General features: G+C 36.3%; 2 protein-coding genes across 7 annotated transcripts in view; one reads left to right on the plus strand and one right to left on the minus strand.

The window, feature by feature from the left end:
* Positions 1-25,292, plus strand: part of LOC111509614 (galactosylgalactosylxylosylprotein 3-beta-glucuronosyltransferase P) — a 126,079-nt gene extending 100,787 nt beyond the window's left edge. For all 6 annotated transcript variants that reach the window (XM_074185081.1, XM_074185087.1, XM_023165387.2 and 3 more), the window contains exons 4-6: positions 19,840-20,000; positions 20,063-20,353; positions 24,760-25,292. In XM_074185081.1, coding sequence (XP_074041182.1) covers positions 19,840-20,000; positions 20,063-20,353; positions 24,760-24,867 — 560 coding nt within the window. In that variant the 3' untranslated portion in view covers positions 24,868-25,292. The remainder of the gene's footprint in view (positions 1-19,839; positions 20,001-20,062; positions 20,354-24,759) is intronic.
* Positions 4,463-13,328, minus strand: LOC141486677 (uncharacterized). Its single transcript, XM_074185106.1, has 2 exons — positions 13,131-13,328; positions 4,463-7,777 (listed from the first exon to the last, which is right to left on the minus strand). The coding sequence occupies exons 1-2, from the start codon at positions 13,151-13,153 to the stop codon at positions 7,384-7,386; spliced, it is 417 nt and encodes a 138-aa protein (XP_074041207.1). The 5' UTR covers positions 13,154-13,328; the 3' UTR covers positions 4,463-7,383.
* Positions 25,293-26,223: the final 931 nt, after the last annotated feature.

The raw sequence follows: 26,223 nt of genomic DNA on the forward strand, positions 1-26,223 counted from the left end.
CACTATTCACAGATGATACACTACCAAAAGATTGTTTTCTTCCTATTGGAGTACTCATGGGATAATTTGAAGTAGATTGAACAGTTCCATGATTTGGTGATAACACTGGTGATTTAGAAGTAGCGTTTGATGATAAAACATTCAATGGTTTCATTATGGGCTCATACAATCTTTCAAGTGTCGTACGATTTTCAATATTATCATTCTTGATAGAGTTGAATTTCTGCCTGACAGCTTCTGTTGTCTCTACTAGTTGACGTTTCAAATTCATTTCATTGTTTTTATTTTCAGAATCTTTTTTTGTATTCATAATGCCCTTTTTTAAATTATAGCCTAATTCGCTGATGAAGTGACCTCTACAATATTCAGTGATCGAATAAGTGTAAAAAACAAGATCATGGGTATATAAAACTATCGAATCCTTTGCGATATCTACCTTCATCTATTTTTCTATCCTTATCAATGACTAGAAATCCATATTGGTCCTCCCAGCATTTAACACACATCAATTGGAATTGTTTGAATGTTACATCGGGTGAAACATGATCTGAATAAATGTGATGTAAATTCGTCTCATCTTGTTTGAACATTAAAATGAAATTGGTATTGTCACGCACTAACTGTTTGGGTACCCGTGAATATGTCTGTGCTAGATAAAAACAATCAACATCCTTATGACGTCCCATACAGAAATATGATCTGATAATATCTTGCTTTTCACATATCACATCATCGAAAATGAAAACAGAATTAGGCTTAGCGTCGGAGGGTTCCACTATTTCTGCATTATTGCTGAATGTATAGAAACCTAATCCTTTTATAGGTTCCAAAACACTTCGCAAGTACTGATATTTAGGTTGATTGAGTGATTTCGAATAGAGATACACATTTCTAAATCTCAGTCCTTGTGGATGTGTTAATAGTGATATCATTGCATTCGTCTTTCCACAATTTGAAGGTCCTATAATGAGTCCTCGAACTGATGATGGAAGTAGTGGACCATGTCTGAATACCTTTTGTCCATTCAATCCACACCCAAATTTCTCATCTAGATTATCTACAGCAAACTTTTCTTTCTGTTTTACAATGCGCATCGTGCCGTGGTTGGAGACTATATAAATGTTATTAGCTTATTCATTTCAATGTGTACCATCAAACGATACGGACGTATTGAAAGTGATCGTAAAATTAAAAGAGGTTGTGGTTTTGTTAATGATTTAATAAACAAACTTCCTTTCGAATTACATCTACCCGGAGGTTATCAATACTGTGGACCGGGTACAAAATTGAAACAACGTTTAGCTCGTAACGACCCTGGAATCAATAAATTAGATATTGAATGCAAAAAACACGATATTCAATATTCTAAGCATCCATCCGATCTTGCAGCAAGACATTTAGCCGACAAAGAACTTGAATACAGCGCTTGGGATAGGGTTAAATCGAAGGACGCGAGTATTGGGGAAAGAGCAGCTGCATTACTTGTCACCAACATTATGAAAGCGAAAAGACATATGGGCATGGGTTGTAGTACCAATAAGAAAAAATGTAAGAGGAAACAAACGAAGAAAAATAAAATTAAAAAAGTTGCATTTGGTGCTGGGATAGTCCATAAAGTGCGAAATGTATTGAAGAAAGCTGGTGGGAATCAATTTGTGACGAATAATAGCAAAAAAGCTATCACTGTGGCATTGCAGGCGGCACGTAAATACCTTAAAGCTGCCGGTGGAAAGAAGAAAATCCGCACACCACGCATAATTCCTGTTCCCAAGATCGGTGGACTTTCACCATTGATACCAATTTTTGCTGGACTATCCGCACTAGGAAGTTTGGCGGGAGCCGCTGCTGGTATTACCAAGGCCGTGAATTCGGCAAAAGCCAGCAGAGCGGCTTTAATGGAAGCCAATCGTCACAATAAAACCATGGAGGCTGTAGCATTAGGCAAACGCGGAAGTGGAATATATCTCAAACCATACCGTAAAGGTTTAGGACTATATTTAAAACCATACAAAGCCACAAACAAAACAAAAAACTAATTGAACCCCTACCTCAGAGGCCTCTTACTGATCTCGATCTCAGTTATTATGCACAAAAAATGAAAATTCCACATTTTCGTGGTGTTTTTATGCGTGATAGATTACCATCTTCAGGTCCAAAACAAAACGAGACAGCTATTGTTAATTTAGATGGAATAAGTGGACCAGGAACACATTGGGTGGCATATAAAAAATGTGGGAAAGAAGTCACATATTTCGATAGTTTTGGAGATCTACCCCCACCATTGGAATTGACTCGATTCTTTCGAAAATGTTCGAATGTAAAAATCAAATATAACTATGATCGACAACAGAAATTTAATACAGTTCTCTGTGGTCACTTGTGCTTGCAGTTTCTCTCTAAATAATTTTCCAAATAAAAATGGATTCAACACCAAAACTGGATCGGGAGGCTATCAAGGGAATGGGGTTTTCACTTAGAATGTTTTCAAAATATGGTACCTTGAAAAAAATGGATAAAGTGATGCTTGCAAATATGCCTAAGGAAGTGATACTTGCATGTGTTGCACATGAGATTGCATATGTTTGGGAAAAGTTGCCTAAGCATCTGCAAGATGACATCGATATAATGAAACATAGATATTGTTATGAGCACCACCACCACGATCAAAATTCAGAATCGGATGTTAATGACGGTCCTATACCTCGGAAATCTATGTGTTGTATTTGTAATATAGAGGATGTGAATATTGGTATCAATAAAAATGATACTTATTACAATACAACACCTTCCAAAAAGTGTAAATTGTCTCAAATGTGCTGTTGCTGTGTACAATAATAAATTGAAATGTGTTTCAAAATATTCATCAGTCATGTCACGAAAGTTCGAGCTTCAAGCTGTCGGGACAAGTGTCTTGAGTGCGGATTTTTTTCCACCAATTGAATTGGATAGGAACAGTCGTTATGGATTAGGACTTTTGGGATTCTATGGGTGCAATACAATCAATAATATAACTGAAGCTAATAACTTAGTTAGTTTTAGAATCAGTAATGACAACTCATCGATACCCCAAAAGTTGACAATTGAAATTCCATGTGGTGCTTATGAAATAGAAGAGATCAATGCCGTCATACAGAAACATATCATGTTCAGATTGTTTCATGATAAAAAACCAAATGATGTCGTTGCAGATGATATTTTCTATCTACACGCCAATAATAATACATTCAAATGTGAAATGCGATCCAAATATGAAATTGATCTGACACATCCAAATTCAATAGCAGAAATGATGGGGTTCGCTCATGAAATATTTCCACCAAATCAGATACATGAATCATCATTACCAATAAACATTACAACTGTGAGACTTATCCGCTTAGATTGCAATATAATATCTGGTTCATATATAAATGGTGAAGAATCCCACATTCTTTTCTCATTCGATATTGATGTTGAACCTGGCTACAATCTCACTAAAGAACCACACAGTATTATATATATGCCTGTCAGTCCAGAAGGTCGTCAATTGATTCACAACATTACAGTGCGTATTTTGGATGAAAAAAATAACCTTATCGATTTTGGAAGTGAAGAAGAGATTTTCATTATTTTGGAATTGAAGAAAATCGAATAACTGTTGTTATGGGTTTCATTTATAATAGACAAAATCGCATTGAACAATCCCAAACGAGTTGCACTATCAAAAAGAAAGGTGTGCATAAAAAGAAGCTCATTCCACAAGTGTATGCTAAACAGTTAGCACATAACGCTCTGTCTGTGAGTGATCTTAAATTTTTGAAATCGATTGGATTGAAAGTGAGAAAATAACAATGGTGCTCGAAACAAACAATGAAAAGTTGAATATATTCAATGAACCAGTGCTCGATCATTCTCTCATAAGTTTACATGAGCACACATATAAGCCCTATGGATCACCGCTATTCAGGAATTCGGATGAAATCAGAATTGCAATCAATAATCAAGATGTTATACTAGATATTGCCGAGAGCTTCATTTACATAGAAGGTAAATTCACCCCCAAAGATGTAGCGAAAACATGCTATCTCTCGAATAATGCAATTGCATTTCTCTTTGACGAAATTCGTTATGAAATGGGTGGTGAACAAGTGGCTGTTGTTAGAAAACCTGGGATAACATCTACAATGAAAACCATGATATCATTTGGACAATCTCATGCTAACACATTATTGACATCTGGTTGGGGACTTTCACAATTGAAGCAAGATATCTTGGATACAAACAGTCATGTTTTTAGTGGAAAACTACCACTGAAATATTTGATGGGTTTTGCTGAAGATTACAACAAAAGTATCTTGAATGCCAAACAGGAATTGATTTTGATTATCGCTCGATCATTCAAAAACTCATATATAGGTGAGGTTGATGCTGATTTGGAAATAAATAAAATCGAATGGAAAATAAGGCATATTGTACCAGATGATAAACACAAGCTCAAACTTTTGAGTAGAATAAACAAAAGCGGTCTGAATGCCAAAATCAAGTTGGCGTATCGTATGTGGGACCTCTATGAACTACCATCATTACGTGGGACTTCTTCAGACATATGGGCCATCAAAACAACTAACGCATTGGAAACTCCTCGTTTTGTCATCATCGCATTCCAAAGTACTACCACATCTGAAGATAGAACACAAGATATTACAAAATTCACAACTGCTGATATCAATAGTATTCGAGTATACTTGAATTCTGAAGTTTATCCATATGAGCGTTGGAATTTGAATTTCGATAAAAAACTTGATGCTCCTGCTTATTATGCTTTTGAGAGTTTCCAGCGAAGTTATTATGATAAAGATATGAGTGAACCTCTGATGGACATTGGACAATTCAGAGAGAATCCACTATTCGTCATCGATTGTTCCCATCAACCGAATGCAACAAAATCATCAACTATTGATATAAAGATTGAGTTTGAGACGAGGAAGACCAAGTTTCCAGACAACACTAAAGTATATGCATTAATTTTGCATGATACAGTTTTAACATACAATGCATTGGATGGTTCAGTTCATAGCAGATATTGACACTTTTTTTTCACTCTATCATGTACTGTTTTATGATCTTTTTTTTTTTTTTATTTGTAACTGACTTATATCATGTATTGTATTTTATATCATATTTATTGTTTTGTAATCATTTTCTATTGTATTTCATCAGATTTAAATAAATAAAACATGAAAATAATACAAAGTTTTTTATTTGACATTATTTATGATTTACAGGAACATACAGACTATCTAAAATAACTTCTTCCTCATAATCATCATTTTCGCGACCATCTTCAATTTCCTCTCGATTTTCATCATTCAATTCAAAGTGATGAATAATCCATTCTGGCAAGTATGGTTGGAGGCTATACAGGAATCTTCTTAGGTTCAGTTCAATCATAACCTCACAAAGTTGCCACAATTCCAATTCATTATCCAAAAATTTGTTGCAAACTTCTGCACCACTCCAATAGTTCTCAGCATCACGAAGGCATAATTCGATTTGTTTTTCATCATAGCATACACTCATATCATAAACGCTTGCATGTTCGGCTCCATCACCCAACACCTTCAATTTAGACGACAAATGTTGAACCGATGATTTGAGATCTACAATATCGACCCAATCTTGACTTGCGTACTGCATCCACATCTTTAAATGGTGGAACTGAAATCGAATAAAAAAAACAATAAGCAACCTCCAATTTTTCAGTGATATAATACTCACATTCCCATTTTACTTGTAGTTACAAAGTGAGTGTATTCAACTAAGTTAGTAATGTTTATATTTCCATATAATTATCATCTAATATATGAATATTAATAAAACAATAAGAAATTCATTATAATTACTATTATTATTCAATCATATTGAATTTGACTAGAGTTATCGTTTTCACACCAAAAAAACTTTGTAAGCTATGACCTAAAGAAATTCACTATAAATTATTACTATTATTCAATCATATTGAATTTGACTAGAGATCGCGTTTTCATGCCAGCAAAACTTTGTTGGCTCTGTCCTAAATACATCATCGTATATTTACCACCTGATGAGTTGATACAAGATATATCGTCATCAATGAATTGCAACGAAATACGTTTTGGTAGCCATGTTTTAAATAATTTATCATTGCTCACATCTTGCAAAGTTAATAAAATTGATTTACCAAATCGTGTAGAATAAGTTGACATATTTTTAATTATGTACACTTCATCAATTGGCAATGATGATAAGGCCTTTTGCTCTAGTATTTCAACCTCCTGTACAATCAAATTATTGATTTTATTCAAGTCTACTTTTGAAACGGACATGATGAAAATATATATGAAAATATAAACAATTTCCAACAGACAAATACACTCACCGTCTTCCTTCTATTACGAACTGAATAACACTCTACCAATTGCTAACTGCTGCAGATATATTCGTCTACTGATTTCATAGTGTGCCAGGCATTTCTTTTATATTAAACAGTGTGAGTCACCCCCACCATGAAACCGTGAAAGATTCACATTGCTAGTTGCTATCCACTAGAGATGCCTGACGTCACAGCCAAGCCCATCTCCCAACTTGATGCGATAACAGTTGCCGGTACGAGCAAGCAGTGGTCGTTGCGGTCTCGGAGAGGGTAGACGCTAGGCAAACGGTCCTCGGCTGCCGTTGTGTCACCATCGATAGCGGGGCTAGAGCGAACCTTCATCGCTTCGGGAGAGGTGAGGGCAGACCGATGAATACGCATTACTCTGCCACACGTCGTGGAGTGAACATGTCGCTCTCTAGCCGTTGAACGGTTATTGCTGTGACGTCACTCCACTACTAACTTGGTGCCCTAACACCGATGGAGCATTTATTACTTGGAGGATCTTCGAAGTATGCAGACGTATGTTTGTACATAGACAAACAAGCACATGATGAAACCCTGTACCGTGCATTCTCCTACACACACACACACACACACATAAACACACAAAATCTCATATGAAAAAAAAATCTGAACGATCCATGCACCAGACACTTCAAGGGGTCACAACGCCTTGACTTCACTGCACAACAAAAAAACTTCACCAAACAACAACCAATAAAAAAAGCAATTAATACGTCATAGTGGTGGGGGGAGGCCGAGAATCAGCTGTAAACAACTACTAACGTTAAAGCCAAAGGTTTCATAACTAAGGAGTATTCTTTCAGACACAATAGTTCAGTTTCCTTAAAAGGTTCTAAAGATAAACTTTGCAGCAGAATTGGAAGTTTCTCTTTCAGTTGCAAAATCTGCGCAACTGCATCATAAACGAAGTTCCATCTGGTTGCCCCTGGAGAATTCAGTGTATTCCCTAAATTTTATATTAAAATTTAATTGCTTTTTGGTTTATTGAATTTTTTCCATAACTGAGCAGCTTTACTAGATGCATCCTTTTCTCTTGTACGTATGGCTGGAATTGATCTAACAGTATTTTTATAATCAGTGGTGGCTATTAAATTCAAAGTATGTGTGGCATATCGCAAGTGTTTCGGTAGTTCTATATCGTCTTCCGACTCTTCGTTGTTTTTTTCTTCATCACTATCTAAATGTAAAATTTGAAATTCATCTTCTTCGTCATCAATTTCTTCATCGTCTTCATCCTCATTTTTTTCGCCGAATACTTTGAAAGGTTTAACGAAGGTACAACCGCTGTCTGTTATTGTTCTCACCAGTTTATTTTCTGTTAAACCAGCTATGTTTCTGTACGAGTGAGTTCCTTTAAACCTAAAACAAAAATATTAGTTAAATTTGTATTAGTGTTTACACTGTTTACTCAATTGATTTTTTGTAGTAGTACCTATGCACGTTTTACTTGATTATAGGTACATTAATTCAATATTTGAAATTTTTTCCAACACAACCCAACACATTTTTTTTTTCAAAAATAAAATATTTATATGTCCGATATTAAAACGATGTAATGCTAAAATATGAAAAATTTGTGAAAAATGGCATCAAGGCAAGATTTGTATTGCCTGGGAAATATTCATCAACAATATTGAAAAATTTATAAATATTTTAAAATACCTAACATTTTTTGAGACATCCTATTTTTTATTTCTACACTTTATATCAAAATCTATTTGATTTAATAAAAACAATTAACAAAAAAGACAGAAAAATCAATTTACCGACGAATGCAGAAAATGTCATCAGAATAAAGTCATCATTTCATTATTTTTAGAGAAGCGCTCGTGGTAAAATAACTTTCAAATAAGTATTATCAATGAAAATAACGAATTTACGGTTTTTTGTGAACATCTTTTTGTATTTAATTTAATTCTCAAATATTGAAGAAAAACTGTCCAATAATGGGACTGAGAAATATAATAAGAAAATAAAAAACCACTCTAATAACTGAATTAACTACATCTAAAAAACTTATTGGGTGACTTATCTAAAAACATTTAAAGTTACTGCTTCTACAAGCAATTGCAGCTGATTCACGAACAAAGTTTTCATCCAAACAGTGAATAGTAACTCCTTGGAAGCTTCTTTTTTCATTCGACCAAATCTCTACTACGCTGCATGAGTAATTAATACTCTTGATTTCATTTTTGATTAATTGCAAATTTTCTTCATTTGACTCTAAGATTATTTTCATAATTGTGTTCCTTGTTGGTATTTTCAGGTTTAATCCTTGAAAGATATTCTTGAAACTTTGATGTTGTATTATAGATATTGCACTCATTGTGTTCACAACGAAATTTTTTATTCTGTTTTCGAATACAGATTAGCTTAGAATTGGTTTGCCACCCTCTTTGGTCATTCCCAAAATGGAAGGTCGAATCAACTCAACTTCTTTGGATTTATGACTTTCGGAATTCGGTCTCATTTGTAAGTCTCTTTCTCTTACAAGATTTCTTTGAACTTTTGTATTTATTATAGTCTTCAATTTTGTTAGGATGGATTCTTTTTGAGTGTAGTATATAAAAATTTGAAGAAGAATTTTTCATTCGTTTTATTGGTTTTTTCTGTGAAAGACACAGTTGACAATCAGCTGTAATGTTTTCACCATCATGTACTTCTTGTACTTTAAAATATTTTCCATCCAGTATGGAAATGCAGCCAAACTGTGGATCGTCAGGTTGTTCTTCTATTTGTTTAACGAATAGTGTGGGTGTTGAAGTTTCTGATAAACCACGAACACGGTTTTCATTTTTCTCTTTTTTTTTCAATTCATACGAGAATTAGCCTTAGATTTTGGAGGTATAATCCGGAATCTGAATCTGACAATTCTTCTAGGTGATAATCAGGATCATCTGAACTTGAAGCAAATGGATCTTCCTGAGTATGATCCATTTGTTCAATATGAGAACTGGTAGATGCAATTGCACGATCAGATGAATTCATATTGTTCAATCTGGAAGTGAAAAAAGTTAGACAGTGACGACAGTGTGTTCAAAAAAAAGGAAGTGACTCATTTCTTTATGGGGGATATACTACGTACTATATGTATAGAACAAAACAGATTCAGTATTTCTTTCATAATTTTTACATTGATCGTTGTAATGTTAAACCGAATTAAGTATGGAAGTTATCCTATATCTGTCAATATCAATTAAATTAAATTACTTTATTTTGTTTCCGATTTAACTAATAATGGCCATCATCTAAAATTTAGAAAATGTTTTAACAAATATATATTTAATAATTTGAGTTTCTTATTTTATTTCTTGACTACATTTTGATACCCAACGGAATATTTCACCTGCCTTAAAAAAATGTATATTCGAATGGAATGCACACTACTTAACACAGGTATCTGTTTATGAACAGATATATTGCACGATAGATGATAATAATTATAAAAATCACAGTAACAACCTAAACGACTTTCATCTATAACAACTCAATCATAACTGAGCTAAATGGAATTACCACAAGTTCGTGATCCTTGTAGCAGACAAGATTTTGCAGGATTTTTCCTGTAAAAAACGTGCCATTAGACGCTAGATTGTCCTCTCGAACGGTAGGTCGTTTGGTAGGAAGCGTGCATGCGCGCTCCGCTTCCCACTTCCGCATACCCCTCACGTCGCATCGGCCACCAAGCCTCTCGGACTTGAGCCCCAGGGATTTCGGGACCCAGCATCTTCCCAGGCGCGACGCGAGGCTTATCTTGTGCCTGGTCTAGCTCTCGTCTTCGCGGCACAGGAACATGGTCTACGTGGTGGTTCACATCTGTCCCGCCATGAGGGTCTCCCGAAGTTTCATTTTGCTTCAGGACACCTCCCTGGCTTCCACCACCCGGCAGCTGCACTGGGTCGTCAGACGTGCAACAATTCGGGAACCGTGACGCTCCTGCGCGTAACTCGTCCCAACTTCTTACAGGACCACTAAGGGTCTTCGCGGGTAGGTGCCGCAACGCCTGGCGTTGAACGACCTCTTCGTTTTCCTGACCATGTGTATCCTTCACGTTTAACGCCCGCCGGCGACCCAGATTTAAGTCTTCTAGACTAAATTCCCATTCCTCTTCTACGTTTACCGCCCGCCAGGGATCCAGACCTAAGTCCAATTCCCTTTCAGCGTTTACCGCCCGCCGGCGATCCAGACCTAAGTCTAATCGACCAAGTCTGCCTTCCACTTGTTCATTCTGGTTCTGGACTTCCTGTCCGCGTCTTCTCGAGCAACTGCTCTCGAAGTCGACAATGGTTTCGTAAATTCATACGGGTGAGTCACAGGATGACTGTGCACCCTGTGTACTTCCACGCGTTGCGTTTTCATATAAATAGGCAACGCCTCCTGACTTTGACATCTCGGCATCGGTACAGGCACAAATCTCATAGTTGGAGGTAACGTTGTGCCTCCCGACACTTTGTCGTTGCCAATCTTGGCGTATAGCATTCTGCATCTATTTGTCTCTCAGTGCCAAACTTCAACTGAGCCTCTTGTAGGTGGCGTCCAGTATTTAAAATGGGTATCACCTGTATGCCTTCCTCTTCGTTCTCTTCGAACAAGTTCCATTTTTGTGGCGTTTTCGGAGTTTTAGAATCCCTAATACGCGTCAAAATGACTAGGTATGCCGGAGTATTATCGCGATTTGGGGATTGTATCCCATGTGATGTTTCGCTTTCTCTAGCTCTAGCTAATCGTCTCACAGGTGTGGCGAAAGTGACAGGGTTTTATTGCATTGCAACCACGGTAGAGGGCCTGACGTCCTCTTGATTAAAACTGAGACGTTTTGCAGAAGACAGCCTCAGACTAGCCGTCTCTGCTGGGGTTCTTGGAATGCTGTGTCCTATGAACACAGATTCCTGTGGGTTTTGCTGCTGCTCTGTAATAATCGCACTCAGGCGATTGAGGGTGTCTGAATTCGTGATTGTTTGGTCGATTTGGTTTGGTCACGATTTTGCACCGTCGTAACACTTGTGAGTTGCGCTCGCGCTTGTTTTGCCCCAGTCTGTATTGCGTTTTTTTGAAAATTCCCTACTATGGCTCTGGCTTGGAAATAGACAGAGGGTGGAATTCACGGTAAGCTAAAACTTTAGGTTCACTCTTGGATCGCGAAATTAATTTCCTAACCAAGACCTACAGAGTGAACCCAGCTAACAGTTTAGGATCACGGAACCTAACTGATGAACCGCACCCTAGAATGAGGGCCGTCCGCAGGATGTGTGGATAAAAGGTATCGTAGTCCTGGAGGGTCCCAACGGTTACGTCGAGTCGATAGCCCAGAGGCTAATCTAATGATGGCTTGACTCCTCCGCTTCAATCTTGTTATACCAGGCCAGTTAACACCGCAAGGTTAGCCTTACTACCTGAGAGTGGGCAACTATAGTGGAGACCTACTTTTCCTTGGTAGGATTTGGACTGCTTCCCCTGGCGCGACACAAGGAACCGCAATGCTGAAAAAAATTTCCGGCCAGCAATCCGCCCTGATCTGAGCCCACTTGACCCAGGGGCACCGCTACTCCAAGTCTGCTTCCGTCAAGCCCAGCACTGTGACAGTACACAAAGGAAACCTCTGAAACGCCTTCTAAAAATCCTCCTGTAAATCCCTACGCGAAATTATCTCTATCAAGTCCTGAGAAGGACCAGAGATCGAATCCTTTTGAAAAATCTGACGAAATCTCAAAAAATCCGCAGCAAGTTGAAGTTTCCGAAAAATATCCTTTGAATGTCCTCGATGAAATATCTCTATGTGGTTCTGATAAGAGCCAGAGATTCGAATTCACTTTAAACGACGACGAATTCTTTCAAAGTCGAAGACCTGAAATAAAAATCCGGAAAAATCTCCTTGGAAAATATTTAATCTCTATTCAGTCCAAAAAAGAACCAGAGATACGAATTCAATTGTAAATCTTCAACTATCCCAGTTGAAGTTCAGTAGCAGCTTTCTCAAACCAATTCTCGTTCAAACTCAGCAAATCGCAATTTATCGCTTCTCTCTCTAACACATCAATTTCAGGCACAATATAAAACTCGTAGAACAACACGTCTGTACATGTCTATGGATTCTCGTCGACTGATACCGATGAAACAACCCTCGCATATGAATACTTTTATGGCTCAAATCTCGCTACCAATCAGAAACCACTTCTGATCGTATGATTCTCCTCTCTAAGCCAATCAGAAGCCTTAGAAATCGCGTGATTCGCGAAGAATTTGCCTTCCGGAAAAATTGGATTCTTCACAATTTTTTTCTGCTCCAGTATTATATTCAATGTGCTGAACATAAAAGTCTAATCGACTTCTCCCCTATTCTCAACCCTTCTGGTCAAAAAACACTTTTCAAATCAGAAAAGTTACATGCGTTTTTACGATTGGAAACTGTTGGATAAAATTCCTTTGAAGATTATAATTTCAAATCCGACTAAAATCTACATAAAATCTGAACCAGTCACACTGCAGAAATGATTCTGGTGTCAAACGAAAGCTAGTTGAAAGTTCTATCGATGTTTCTCTGAAGAAAACATGATTTCCCTATCTAACTGAATGAAAACGGCATTTCCCTGAAACTCGCCGGTTCCCCCTATATAGAAAATCTAAACAATTGCTAATAAATCTTGCAAGAGATTTTTCTAACACTTAGGAAATGACATTCCAATGCTTAGTTTTCGAAACCAAGTTGAAATACCTTGTAACAATAATGTTTTGCATGTTTTTCTAACTGTTACTTCCGAGGGGGCCTTTTGTGCACTGCAGCTCGCGAAATCGGAAAAATAGTTTTGTTTCGCGACAAGATGCTGAATCCCGACCGTAAACTGGGTTGGATGAATCATCACATTTATAGTTCGATATGTAGTTCAAGTTTACACATAGCAATTGTTACGTGCCAAAGTATTGCCACGTAACAAACATTTGAAGGAATAATTCATGGGTACTATTCACCTTTCAAATAGACAACCAGTTCATCGGGGAGATGTATAATGGGTTGCATATCAAACATAGCAGAAATAAATGAAAACTAAAATAGCATATTTATATAAAAAGAAGAGATTATCATTCAAAACACAAGAGAAAGAGTATATCTAGATGCACAAAGAACCGTAACAGAATGCACAGTATTTGAAACATCAAGTCGTCTCTTATTAAAAACAATTTTATTCAGTATTAGGAATTATCACTCGAACACTATCTGGCCACGTCTCGTCTGCCGATGGTACGATGCCTATATTATATCGGTAATTCCAGTAAATATGCATCCATTTGAATGCTCGTAGCAATAATTTTTGAAAATTGATCCGATTTCTGTAATTTGTTTACATTCTTTGTGGTCGATTAGTCACTGGTCCATCCCTATATTTTTCATCACACCGCCAGAGTGGAAAATTCAATGGAGATTCCATTATCTTCTTTCGCATATTTTGAAGCCAAGGATCTTCACTATTTAGAAATAAATCGTGCTCGGCATCTATACTGTCCACGATGGTAACAGCTCGCGACAGAGCATCTGGTACAATGTTATCTTTGCCACGACGATGTTCTATATCAAAACTATACTGTTGAAGTTTTACGCTCCATCTGGCCAGACGACCCGTAGGATCTTTCAAGTCATTGAGCCATTTCAATGCAAAATGATCGGTGATGACTTTAAAGTGTGTCGCTTCGATATACGGTCTGAATTTACCTATCGCCCAAAGTACACCAAGACATTCCTTTTCCGTCACACTATACTTTCGTTCATTTCGAGACAATGACCGACTGATATAGCTGATCACCTTTTCATTTCCTTCACTATCACTTTGAGTCAAGACCGCTCCCAATCCATAATCACTAGCGTCCGTTTGAATGCAAAAAGGGCGATCAAAATCTGGGCAGCTCATTACTGGTGCTGAGATCAGCAGTTCTTTGATTTTTATGAAAGCTTGTTCACATGACTCCTCCCAAGAAAATTTCACAGTCTTTCTCAACAAATTCGTTAAGGGCGCCACCACAGTCGCAAAGTTTGGTATGAATCGCCGGTACCAACTAGTCATACCCAGGATACGTCGTATCTCTTTTACGTTTTAAGGCCGAGGCACATTTAAGATCGCCGACACCTTTTCGGGATCGACATGAAGTCCATTCTTATTCACTATATACCCAAGGTATTTCAACTCTGACCTGCAAAACTGACATTTCTCTCTCCCAACTCTCAAACCAGCTTCCTTAAGTCTTCTGAAAATTTCTGACAAGATTTCCAAATGCTTTTTAAATGTTTGCGTTACAATCACTATGTCATCCAAGTAGACAAAACGAAAGGTTCCAGATCAGCACCTAATACGCCATCTACCAAACGCTGCCACGTTGCGCTTGAATTATGCAACCCGAATGGCATACGGGTAAATTGGAAAAGACCACGGCCAGGAACCGTGAAGGCTGTAATCGGTTTCGACTCCTCCGTCAACGGCACCTGCCAAAATGCACTCTTTATATCCAATGAGGTAAGAATGGCTGCATCTCTGAGTTTATTCAACGTAGTAGACACAAAAGGAAGTGGATAAGCGTCTCTATCCGTGACTTTATTGACTTTTCTGAAGTCTATACCGAATCGATAAGTGTCGTCTTTTTTTTGACCATGACAATGGGAGAAGACCATGGCGATGACGATGGTTCCACTACCCCTTGACGCAACATGTCATCTAGCTGCTCATACACATGCTTCAACAATGCCGGTGACATAGGATAAAATCTTTGTTTTATGGGCTCAGCTTTCGATTTGATGTGTTTTACTAATGAGTGCATCCTAATCCAGACGGCATATCTTCAAAAATTTTCTCCATTGTGACCTCCAACTGCTTTCTCTGAAGATCTGATAAAAGCATGTTGTCAGTAATGCTCGCTATTTCAAACGCCGCTGGTTCATTTGAGAAAGTCCAATGATTACTTCTAAGGTCTGGAACAATTCCAACTTGTCGCCAGAAATCGGAACCCAATATTAGTAGGTGCGGTAGGGACGGTACCACTAAAGTTTTCACAACAACTTTATCAGTCACTTGAAAAGGTAGGTCATAATAACCAATTACTTCACACTCGTTTCCATTCGCGACAGTACATGATTTTGTTACAGATCTATTTAATTTCAGACCCAAATTCTTAATCATCTTATAACCACCTTCCCTAATGATTGTCGCTGATGAGCCAGAGTCCAGCAAACCCGTTAAATTAATACCCAAGATATTTACTCTGAGATAAGGTCTCTCATCTCCTTGGACATTGGAAAGAACGTAATCCAACTCATATTGCACACGTACATAATTAGTGTAATTAGAAGTGGCCGCGTGGCTTGACCCTGAGTTTACGATGCGGCCTCCTCGCAACTCTCCTCTGCGTTTCCCGGATAATGGGAATATTTTTCGTCTACTGGTAAGTTCCTGCTGGGGTTGCCACATTGGTGACATCTTACAATCTTTGGCATTTGACAATTTCTTGAGATGTGACCTAGTTTTCCACAATTGAAACACTTAATATTTTGCACTGATCTGACTCCTTGTCGAAGAGCTGCCAGTTCGAATGTCGAGTCCAACTCCTCGCTACCATTATCTTCTGAGTTTGGTTTATGTTCAGTTCCGATTGTATCCGTGCGGTGCCTCCTGGAACTATACATAGCGCTTGTATCTTCTCCTGTGCTACCATTCCACCTTAGACCTTCTTGGCCTAGTCGCGATTGTAGCATATCACTTCCACTTCTGATATTATACCTTCCATCATGGAATATATCATCATTTCTCATTCTGTTAGGGTCCCATTTTGCTCGGTAATTATCTTGCATCCTTCTGTTATCTTCAAATCTGGGTCTGCCATCCTCGACTCTTCTTGTGTAGTCGCCGAATCTTGGATTTTTCAAATCCGAAACGTTTCCGTAGTAACCCCTTTCTTTGTCCATTTCTATTCTTCTGCGACTATCTTCATGAACTTCTGAATCCCAGTTCTGAAAAGATACTTGACGTTGCATAGGTGACTCCAGTAAATGTACATCGGTAATGCACCCCGTATTTGAAGTTCATATGCTAATTCATCGGCTCTAAGTCGATTGACTTCCATTTCAAATTGTGTAAGCAAATAATAAATTATTCGTTTTACATAAAACGACTCACCCCCTCCCTCAAAAAAAAAAACAGATACTGGAATGAAAACAACCTTGCTATCTGTGCGTACTATATAAGTTTTTGAAATAGCACAATAAATAGGTCTTCTCAAAGATAATGAAGCTTTTTATATAAACTATGCTATTTTAGTTTTCATTTATTTCTGCTATGTTTGATATGCAACCCATTATACATCTCCCCGATGAACTGGTTGTCTATTTGAAAGGTGAATAGTACCCATGAATTATTCCTTCAAATGTTTGTTACGTGGCAATACTTTGGCACGTAACATTACCCCCGCCCAACGTGGGGGTGGAATTTGTGGTTTTTACCAATTACGAAAAGCATTTCGAGTTTCAAACAGAGCAGACAATTCAAGGCGCAAGATTTAGTGTTTTCTTGCGACATCATCGACAGATTGTCGGATCCAAGGTTCCAGGCCAACTTCATTCCGAAGTCACCCCTGCTTTCTCCACTGCATGGTATAAAGCAGTTCAGCAGCCCTCCATATTGCAGGAATAAGTTATAACAAGATAAGTGCTAGGTAACGCCTGGGTTGAGTTATCATATTTTCCAATTCCTGCATGCTGCAACCTTCCTTGTTGCTTACGCGACAGACAACAGCTGAATAACAACCAGTAATAGTCATCATCGAAGAATTTCCAGTTAGCTTGATCACACCGCTTCATGCATGCTATGCATAGACTATAGTGCACATAATAGTGACATCCGCTTCGCAGATAGCCATCTCACCGAATTAGTAATTGTCGGTTTCATATTGTTCATATGTTTCATATTTATAACAATATTTCATATACAACTGGGGTAGCTGCCATTGTAGACGAGGTGTGATCACACAAGCTCTTATTTGTTTTTAATTAGATTCAGAAGGCCTTTCCATACTTATTGTTGTGTATTAATTTATAAATCAATAAATCAGGTTAATTTCAAAACATCACCCTAGTGGTGGATTCATTTACCTTACCCACCCCCTACAAAACCGCTAGGCTAGCCGAGTGGTCATTCTTAACCAATCACCACAGTAACATATATTTTTTTGTTAGAAGTGACTATATAAATAAATTTGTTACTCATCGAAGATAAAGGTGAAATATCATCGTTTAGACCAAGATTATGATTATAAGAATTTATAACGTAACACAATATTGAATTTCTTTGTTGAAAAAATGCAGAAAGATAGTAAGACTTTAAGGTAATTATTGAACAAATTACCTATTGCAATTGAGTCATTAATACAGTAATATTGGAAAACTGAAAAACAACTAAAATTTAAACGAATATTTTATTTTCAATTATACAGAGAAAGAAAAATGATTTCGAAACAAATACTTTTATATGAACACTGAATTATACAGAAGACACTATTCTCTACTCAGTATGTATTCCAAACATTCGTTATGGAATAAAATCAGGTAACATTCATAGGAATTCTACATTAAATGAATGGTAAAAAATTGCACTTACATGGAACTCTGTCATCCATAAATTCAACAGTCATAAATCACTTATCGAGGAACGAATACAAACCAAAACATAACAAGACCTAACATTCAATTTATTAAATAAAACAATACACATACCTAGAAATAGTAAATCTAGAGAAGATATATACATACATATATATATATATATATATATATATATATATATATATATATATAGATAGAGATTTTATCGAGTGTGTATGATACAAATCAAGTATGGAATAATTCGTGGACACAAAAAAAAGGGAAGCAAACCGCGGACACGTGTTTCTGGCTATTGGCCTCATCAGCGCGGTGCAGCCAAGTGTAAAGATGGGCAACACTTGTTTGCCGAAATCAGGAAACAACACAAACGCACGGAGTCAACAACAGGAGCCAACCGCACATTTGGCACTCCGCAAACTGCAGTTTGAGGAGTGCCAGAAGATGACAGTACTACCAACTGTCGAAAGCGCTCGCAGATAATTAATAGAAGATATAAAGCTTCACATCCTTTTTGTAGAATTTGATATTGAAATATTCAAAATGAAGGAAAATTAGTTGCATCAATCAATATATATATATATATATATATATATATATATATATATATATATATATATATATATATATATATATATATCTATTGTTTTCTCGGGCTTCGCTCCGTGTTCTGTGTATTTTATCCCCATAAGGATTATTTTCACAACGTTTCGGCAAAGTCTCATTTGCCATCTTCTGGTGATGTCTGGTGAAACACGTGTCGTGGTTTTTGTAAAACCCTTATAGTGAAAATCATACAATATTGATTAGTATTTATGATATGGATTTTCATCAAGTATCGACCAGTTCTATTCAAATAATAATAATGCAGTATTACTTCTAGGAAAACGGATAATTTATGGATGGGGTGATTATTGACATTTTACGGAAAAAAATTCAACATCGCTGAGTGATTTCCAAAGCTTCGAGCAAGTTTAATTTTTGTTCTTTATTTTCTATATGTAATATGTCGTTGTCCATGTTGAAATCGAAGTTATTTTCTTGAAGGTGACTACTATATGTGGAATTGGTTTTCTTCAGTACACATTTTTTTTTATTTTCTTCGAAAATTCTCTTTTTGAAATTCCTTTCTATATAAACTGTTGGCCAAGATCCACATGGTAATTTTTAGATACGTGATTTATTATGTTTACCCATAGTTGACTTGTTTTTCATATCGCTACCCAAGAAGATACCAGTCTCATATGCTATATACTGTGGGCTAGATACCGTGACGAGAGTTTAATGTCGATGTGGAACTTCATGCATTCAAGGTGAGATGACATGCACCTAGCTGAAGGCCATGTGATGTTGTTACTCATGATCAGAAATAGTAGGGGGAGATCCAGATCCGGAATCAGATCCAGATCCGCTTTTCAAATATTTTCTCAATTCAACCGGAATATTTTTCTCGCAATGCTCATCTATGTTATTTTGGCTCACTGGAATGAAGACCGTTGCTGAATTGTTTTCTAAAATTAAGTTGCACTGAGTTCTGCGACATTCGTTGCGTATGTTTCAAAAACAGTCACACATATTATCATACGATTTTATTGTGAGTTGTAATAGTACCAACATTCATCTTGACTAATCACGTGTATGTCTTGAAATTCAAAAAGGTGATTCATTAACGTCTGTTCAAAAGATTTATTGATGCATCAATTTGGTATGTGATGAGTGATTGTTGTGGTAATTCAACTTTCTGAATGTGGGGAAAATCTGAAACATGAAATTGTATTTTTGTTTTCAGCTCCAATGCCGGTCCAATATAAAAATAAAACGAAGGGTCCCAAACCCAGAGGAGTCTCGAACAGAAATAAAGGTTTGGAGTGGATTCGACAAAATGCTAAAACAGGAGTGTTTTATTTTGCTGATGATGATAACACTTATGACTTGGATTTATTTAATGAAGTGAGTACCTCATTCCAATTGATTTTAAAGTATTTGAAAGTATCAACATCATTTCATTTAAGATAAGGTATACGAAAAAAGTGTCCATGTTTCCTGTCGGATTAGTAACTAAGGCTGGTGTTAGTTCCCCAATTGTGAAAAATGGCGTTTTTGCTGGTTTTTATGATGGATGGATAGGAGGCAGAAAATTTGCTGTTGATATGGCAGGATTTGCGGTTTCTGTAGATTTCCTTATGAAGCGTCCTCATGCAAAGATGCCTTTCAAAGCTGGTTTTGAAGAAGATGGGTTTTTGAAAAGTCTAGCTCCTTTTGAACCTAAGGAAGCCGAGTTACTAGCGTCAAATTGTACTACAGTGAGTATTCTTTTGTCTACTTCAAGCCCAAAAAAATATTCGATTCACTCATTTATAATCACCACTTACAAAGGGAAAGTCTCTCGTAGACTCAGTTCCGTTTGTTCCTGCATATAAGTGTAGATTTATATATTTTCATATCTCCCCTGTGTCACTTGTGTGAGAATTTTCATTTCATTAGAATCAAAGAATTCTTGATGAATGTCATTTATATTTGATGATCAAGATATATTAAATCAATTTACTGGAGGTGCAACTTTTTTACTTAATTTGCGACTCACTTTATCCATGTTTCGACAGAATCCCAATTAATTATTTTTTTCCTCCATTCTTCGATTTGAAAATATTGAACTGCGAGAATATTATTTCCTTAGCAATATGAAGCTATCATTTTTTGGTTGATCGTAATCAGTTGATCACATCGTATTCCAAACATGAGAACATTTGATTGAAAACCGGGAAATGTCTGTTACAAAATAGATGTGATTTTGACAAGCATATAGAATATATGTTTTTTTTATTCATTTTGGTTGAAAGTTCACATTTTAAACAGTTTGTGAGATACTATTACTGAAAATATTGTAGTTCCTGACGCGATAAAAAGCCATTCAGGTGCATATGAATGGTCACGATAATATTTTTTATAACTTCATGTGAAAGCTGCTTGATTTATAATCTGGTGCATCCTGATCAAAAGATTGATTGTAGGTACATTACAAAGTAGTGACCGATAAAGAGAGTGTGGAATATCTGATAAGTGGGAGAATCTGAAACTTGAAACTGAACACGATTTAGAAATTATAAAAAAATGGTTTGAGCACAAACTACTTATAATCAACACAGACAAGACTTACTACTTACCGTTTAGCTGCAGCTCACCTGGACTTCCCGATTTCCAAGAATTGAAAATAGAAAGCGCCACTGAAAAATTTACCATAATACCTGTAAAAGAATTAAATACTTGGGAGTCATCATTGACTATCGCTTAAAATGGGATCTTCACATAACATACGTATCAAAGAAACTAAGAAAAATTCTATTCAAATTCAGAAAACTCAAAAAAATATACCTGTGTGCCTGATGAAAATGTTATACCATGCATTAGTAGAAAGCCATCTACGCTACGGGATTCTAGCATGGGGTGGAGCTCTAAGGACGCACATAGACCAATTAGACCTGACGCAGTTATACTTCTTCATCACAAGTGTTAAATATCATACTTCAAAACACTCCAACCAACTCCCTGCTCATAACTATAACACACGGAATGAAAACTATTACAAACTTCTTTTTATGACTAAAACACAACACAAAGATCGTTTTCTTACCTTACCAGGGGGTTTTAACCCCCTGTATATTACTCGATAAATTGAATGATGGTAAAGAATGCTTCAAGATGATAAACATGTCTCTATACCTAAATCATCAAGTTTTCTAAATAAAGCCGTTTTTGTGGAAAAATAGTTATTCACGTTTTACCTACAAGTGTTGAAAGTAGCATTTTATTTTGTGAGTGGGGATTATTGCAAAACGAGCATCAGCAAGTGGAGCAAACTCACGAGCAAAATAAAATCACTTTTAACAAATGTATCATAATTTTTTTGTATAACGTTACTTCTGATAATAAAAAAAATTATAGGGTCCATGGAATTTGAACACACGATCTTTGGATTTTTTGGTAGGTGTTCTGATTGGAGTGTTTCTATCAAAGAGATTTCCAATAACAGTTGTACAAAAAATAATTTTTAAAGAATTTGATTTCTAGGTAGTCGTGAAAATATCAAGTTTATGACAGTTTGGTGACTTTTATAAGTAATTGATAAATGGTTATTGACGGTATTTCAAAAAATCGCCAAAAATGAATGCAAATATTGATTATTCAAACGAAGTTCTTATGAAATTATTTATTATACACGGAAAATTCAACCAAATGTATCCTGAATTAACACCAATGAACGAGAGGAAGTTTGTAAGATTACAAAATAATTTCCTTAACTATGGCTCCATGTTAAAAGCGCCTTCAACATTACCAAAACTTGTTCTTTCAAATGAGGACAATACTATTAACGTTTTGGCATATTTTTATGCATATCCAGAAACTTCCATTCGCAGTGCAGAAAAAGATTTAGGTGTATCACTTGCCTCAGTACAACGAATTTTGAAAAATCACGGAATGCATCCATATAAATTTATCAAAGTTCAAGCTCTAAAAGCAGAAGACTTCGAACGTAGAATGAATTTTTGTGAATCTCTTTTGATTCATACACAGGAAGTTCGGGAATTTTTGTCAAAAATAATTTGGAGCGACGAATCAAAATTTACGAGGGATGGTATTTTCAATAGAAGGAATAAACATTTTTGGGCTGATCATAATTCTCATGTTACAAAAGAAATGGGTTTTCAAGAAAAATTTGACCTGAATGTTTTCTGTATTCTGAAGAACAATAAAATTAGTTTTTTTATTTATGAAGACACACTGAATGTAGAGAGATATCTCCAAATATTAAGGACGATTGTAACCGATTTTCTTGAAAATTTGCCTTTAGAGGAATATAGGAATTCGTGGTTTCAACTGACGGAGCGCCAGCTCATTTTACCCAGGAAGTTTCCAGGAAACTTGACGAACTCTTCGACGATCGTTGGTTTAGGCGTTCAGGGCCGTGAGATTGGCCACCGAGATCACCCGATCTCACGTCACCTGACTTTTTTTATGGAGTGTTTTAAAAGAAAGGGTATACAGTACTTCAGTGCCTACCAAAGAAGAATTGCGACGGCGAATAGTGCGAATTATTGAAGATCTGGATCCCCAGGAAATTGAAAAAGCAACCACAAGTCGCATACAAAAAAACATTTCAAAGTGCTTAGAATGTTTACAATTTTGTTATTTTGAATAATCCTATTCTGTTATTGTCTGTACTTTCACATGTTTTAGCCCACAAAATCTTACTTTTTACTTTAAAAAAATATTTTAAAGCGTTTTCTCGACCAGTTAACGCCGCAATAAAAGGAACGGCGCGCGTTCCATTTTTTTACGTCGCGTCGTTATGTTTCAAAAGTGTTGATTTTTTTGCTATCTCCATAATTTGTGTATGGAGTTATTGCCATGGAAAATGATAGTGATACCAGGAGTGATAATGAATCACTGAAATGACGTCGCCGTCTTCACGAATATCACAAAGATCATCATCGGAGGATGAACGGGTTGATCGGAGGAAAGCGGCTAAGAAACACACAATAGAGGAAATATTTGCCGCAAACGTGATTGAGATTTTGTATCAAATGCAGCCCACAATGAATAATTATTTTACGATTGATCCTGTAAAATGACTTGAATGAGGCAGTATTAGTACAGTGCGGTATTATGTGCTCACATTTGACTTTGAAGTCGATGGCCTAGATTCAAGGAATTGCCTGAACGAAATCGAACAACTCGCATTCATTCATCACCCGGACGATGCCAAAAAATCATATGCCATGCAATAAAAGCTTTTAGGAATTGCCAAACTCTGGTATAATGGTCTAAAAGACGACGATGAGTTGTGGGAAGAGTGAAAAACTGGAATGTTAAGTTCCTTTCCATCTCATGAGAACTTCATCGACGATTTGAAGTTGATGTTGGCCAGAAAAGAACAGAAAACCAAAACGATGTTACACTTCTATTCCTCCAAATGTGTTTCAATGAGAAAATGTGATATATGTTATCTGTGCAAACTGGACACTAGCCTATTCGAGCCACAAATACTTGAACAATCTACATGAAGTTCACTTATTTTATCTGGCGGGAAGTCACATCGCCAGAAACTGCTTCTTCCGGAATGCCAACGCCGTGTCATCTAGATTGTTGAGAAAAACTGAAGAACTGGACAATAGTTCTGGATGATGATTATATTGTGGATGTTAGCTTGAAATAATGTCAGTTGTGAAGGAAATTTGGACAAAGGAAACAAAAAAAAAAGTATCTTCCTAGAACCTATGAGCTCAAATAGAATCGAATGCTTGCTGATTCTTTCAAAAACATATGATGTTTTTGAGCATCATTCAATTCCATGTTGTTTTTTGTTCGAACCTAACAATTCACCTTGAGTTATTGATAAAGACATCAGAAAAACTTGTTTGGCATGGAGGCGATTTTTTTTAGAAACTAACAATTATTTCTCGTATGATATCAAACCAATAATTCGAGTCGGGTCAAAGTAAATATATGAGCTTAGGAAGAACTACATCCAAAAATTCGATGATATTTTGAGTACATTCGTGTACTTATACGTGTACGATATTTTCTTGAGAGCATTCCCTTATTAAATTTGTGATGATATTGCCTATCAGAATATGCTTTCATCGAAATGAAAATTATGAAGACGTATCATAATCATCATTATTATCATTATTTTATTTCTATGTTTCAGATATTAGTTTGGCACACACAAACAAAGAAAAATGAACCGTCATTGCCTCTGGATATGGCTAAACATAATGCTACTAATCTTGTTATGTTGAAAAAAATCTTGGTGTAGGTAGTTAGCAAATTGATTTTTGAAAATGTGCGAGAAGCATTGATTCCAAAAAGTATTTTGAAATTGTTTCAAAGAACAAGTGGATCCTTTTGAAGCAGAAATGTACATAATATTTTTTCTACAAAAATAAAGGTTTTTTTGTTAGGTGGATGTTGATGCAGTTCCATATTTAATTTCAGTAAGACATATTTCTCCAGTGAAAAATGATTATGTGTTGTTTTTGTTATGATTAGGATTAAGAAATTGAAAACATGAATGTGATACTCGTTATATCAATGCAATTTCATATTCACTGTAACCATATCCCATTTAATTTGTTTTTCGAAAAGAAAATGGCTGTGGACGATTTTTTACCGACACTAATATTAGGAATGCAATATACACAATCATGTAAATATATCTAGATTACACATCATTTTAACGACCGTTGTTCTTATTCCACCAAATGAATCTTGTGATATATATATATATATATATATATATATATATATATATATATATATATATAGACGTATTAACCCCCTGTGGCCCTGTGTAGCCCAAAACGCTACACAGGGCCACTGTACCAAGCCTTATACACTTTTGTGAAGCCCGGTCTCGGGCTTCGTAAAAATTCACGTGTATATCGTTTTTATCAGGTTAGAAATGAGTAGGGCACCTCATAAACGAAATATAGCCCGGGCTTTGTAAACGATGGAAAACGTCTCAAGATATACACCTTTAGTTCTCGCTATTTCAGGTAGGGGGCGCGCTAGCAGATATGTATAAAATTATATATATTGTGTGGATTTAATACGGTTCATACGAGTCCCATTAGATATCACGCATTATACAAAGCCCATACATTTGGCATCAATGGGTAATGATCGTTAGGTTTTGTATCACGATTCAAGCATTAGATAGACGAAACTCCGAATTCTCAGTCTCCACATTTCGTTTCGTTATATTTAGCTGGATAACTAAAAGAATACTACAATTTTTGAAAAAAACATGTTGGCCTAAATCACTCACTCATTCCCGGTATAACTATAGGGGGTGTTGTTTATTACAACTTAAATAATTGAAAAATGAGTCGATTTTTTCGATATTGGGATTGTTTTCAGATATTTTCAGGCCGATGTGCTTTCAGAAATGTATTCCCTTTTCAACTTTGAATAAGTTTTCTTTTGTTTTTGTTAAGAAAAATCCAATTTTTAATATATGAAAGATATTTCATTTTTCTTGAGTACATAATCATGGCATCATTTTTGGGATCGCTAAGAATCATGCGTTAAAAGGTAAGACCGTGTTTATCTTCAGATAGCACGAATTTCGAGGTTTGTTGTTCGTATGGAAACGACAGATGTTAACGGTGAA

Source organism: Leptinotarsa decemlineata, unplaced genomic scaffold (assembly GCF_025532065.1).
Source record: "Leptinotarsa decemlineata unplaced genomic scaffold, Ldec_3_MD MMD2_P_RNA_scaffold_2, whole genome shotgun sequence".
NCBI lineage: Eukaryota > Metazoa > Arthropoda > Insecta > Coleoptera > Chrysomelidae > Leptinotarsa > Leptinotarsa decemlineata.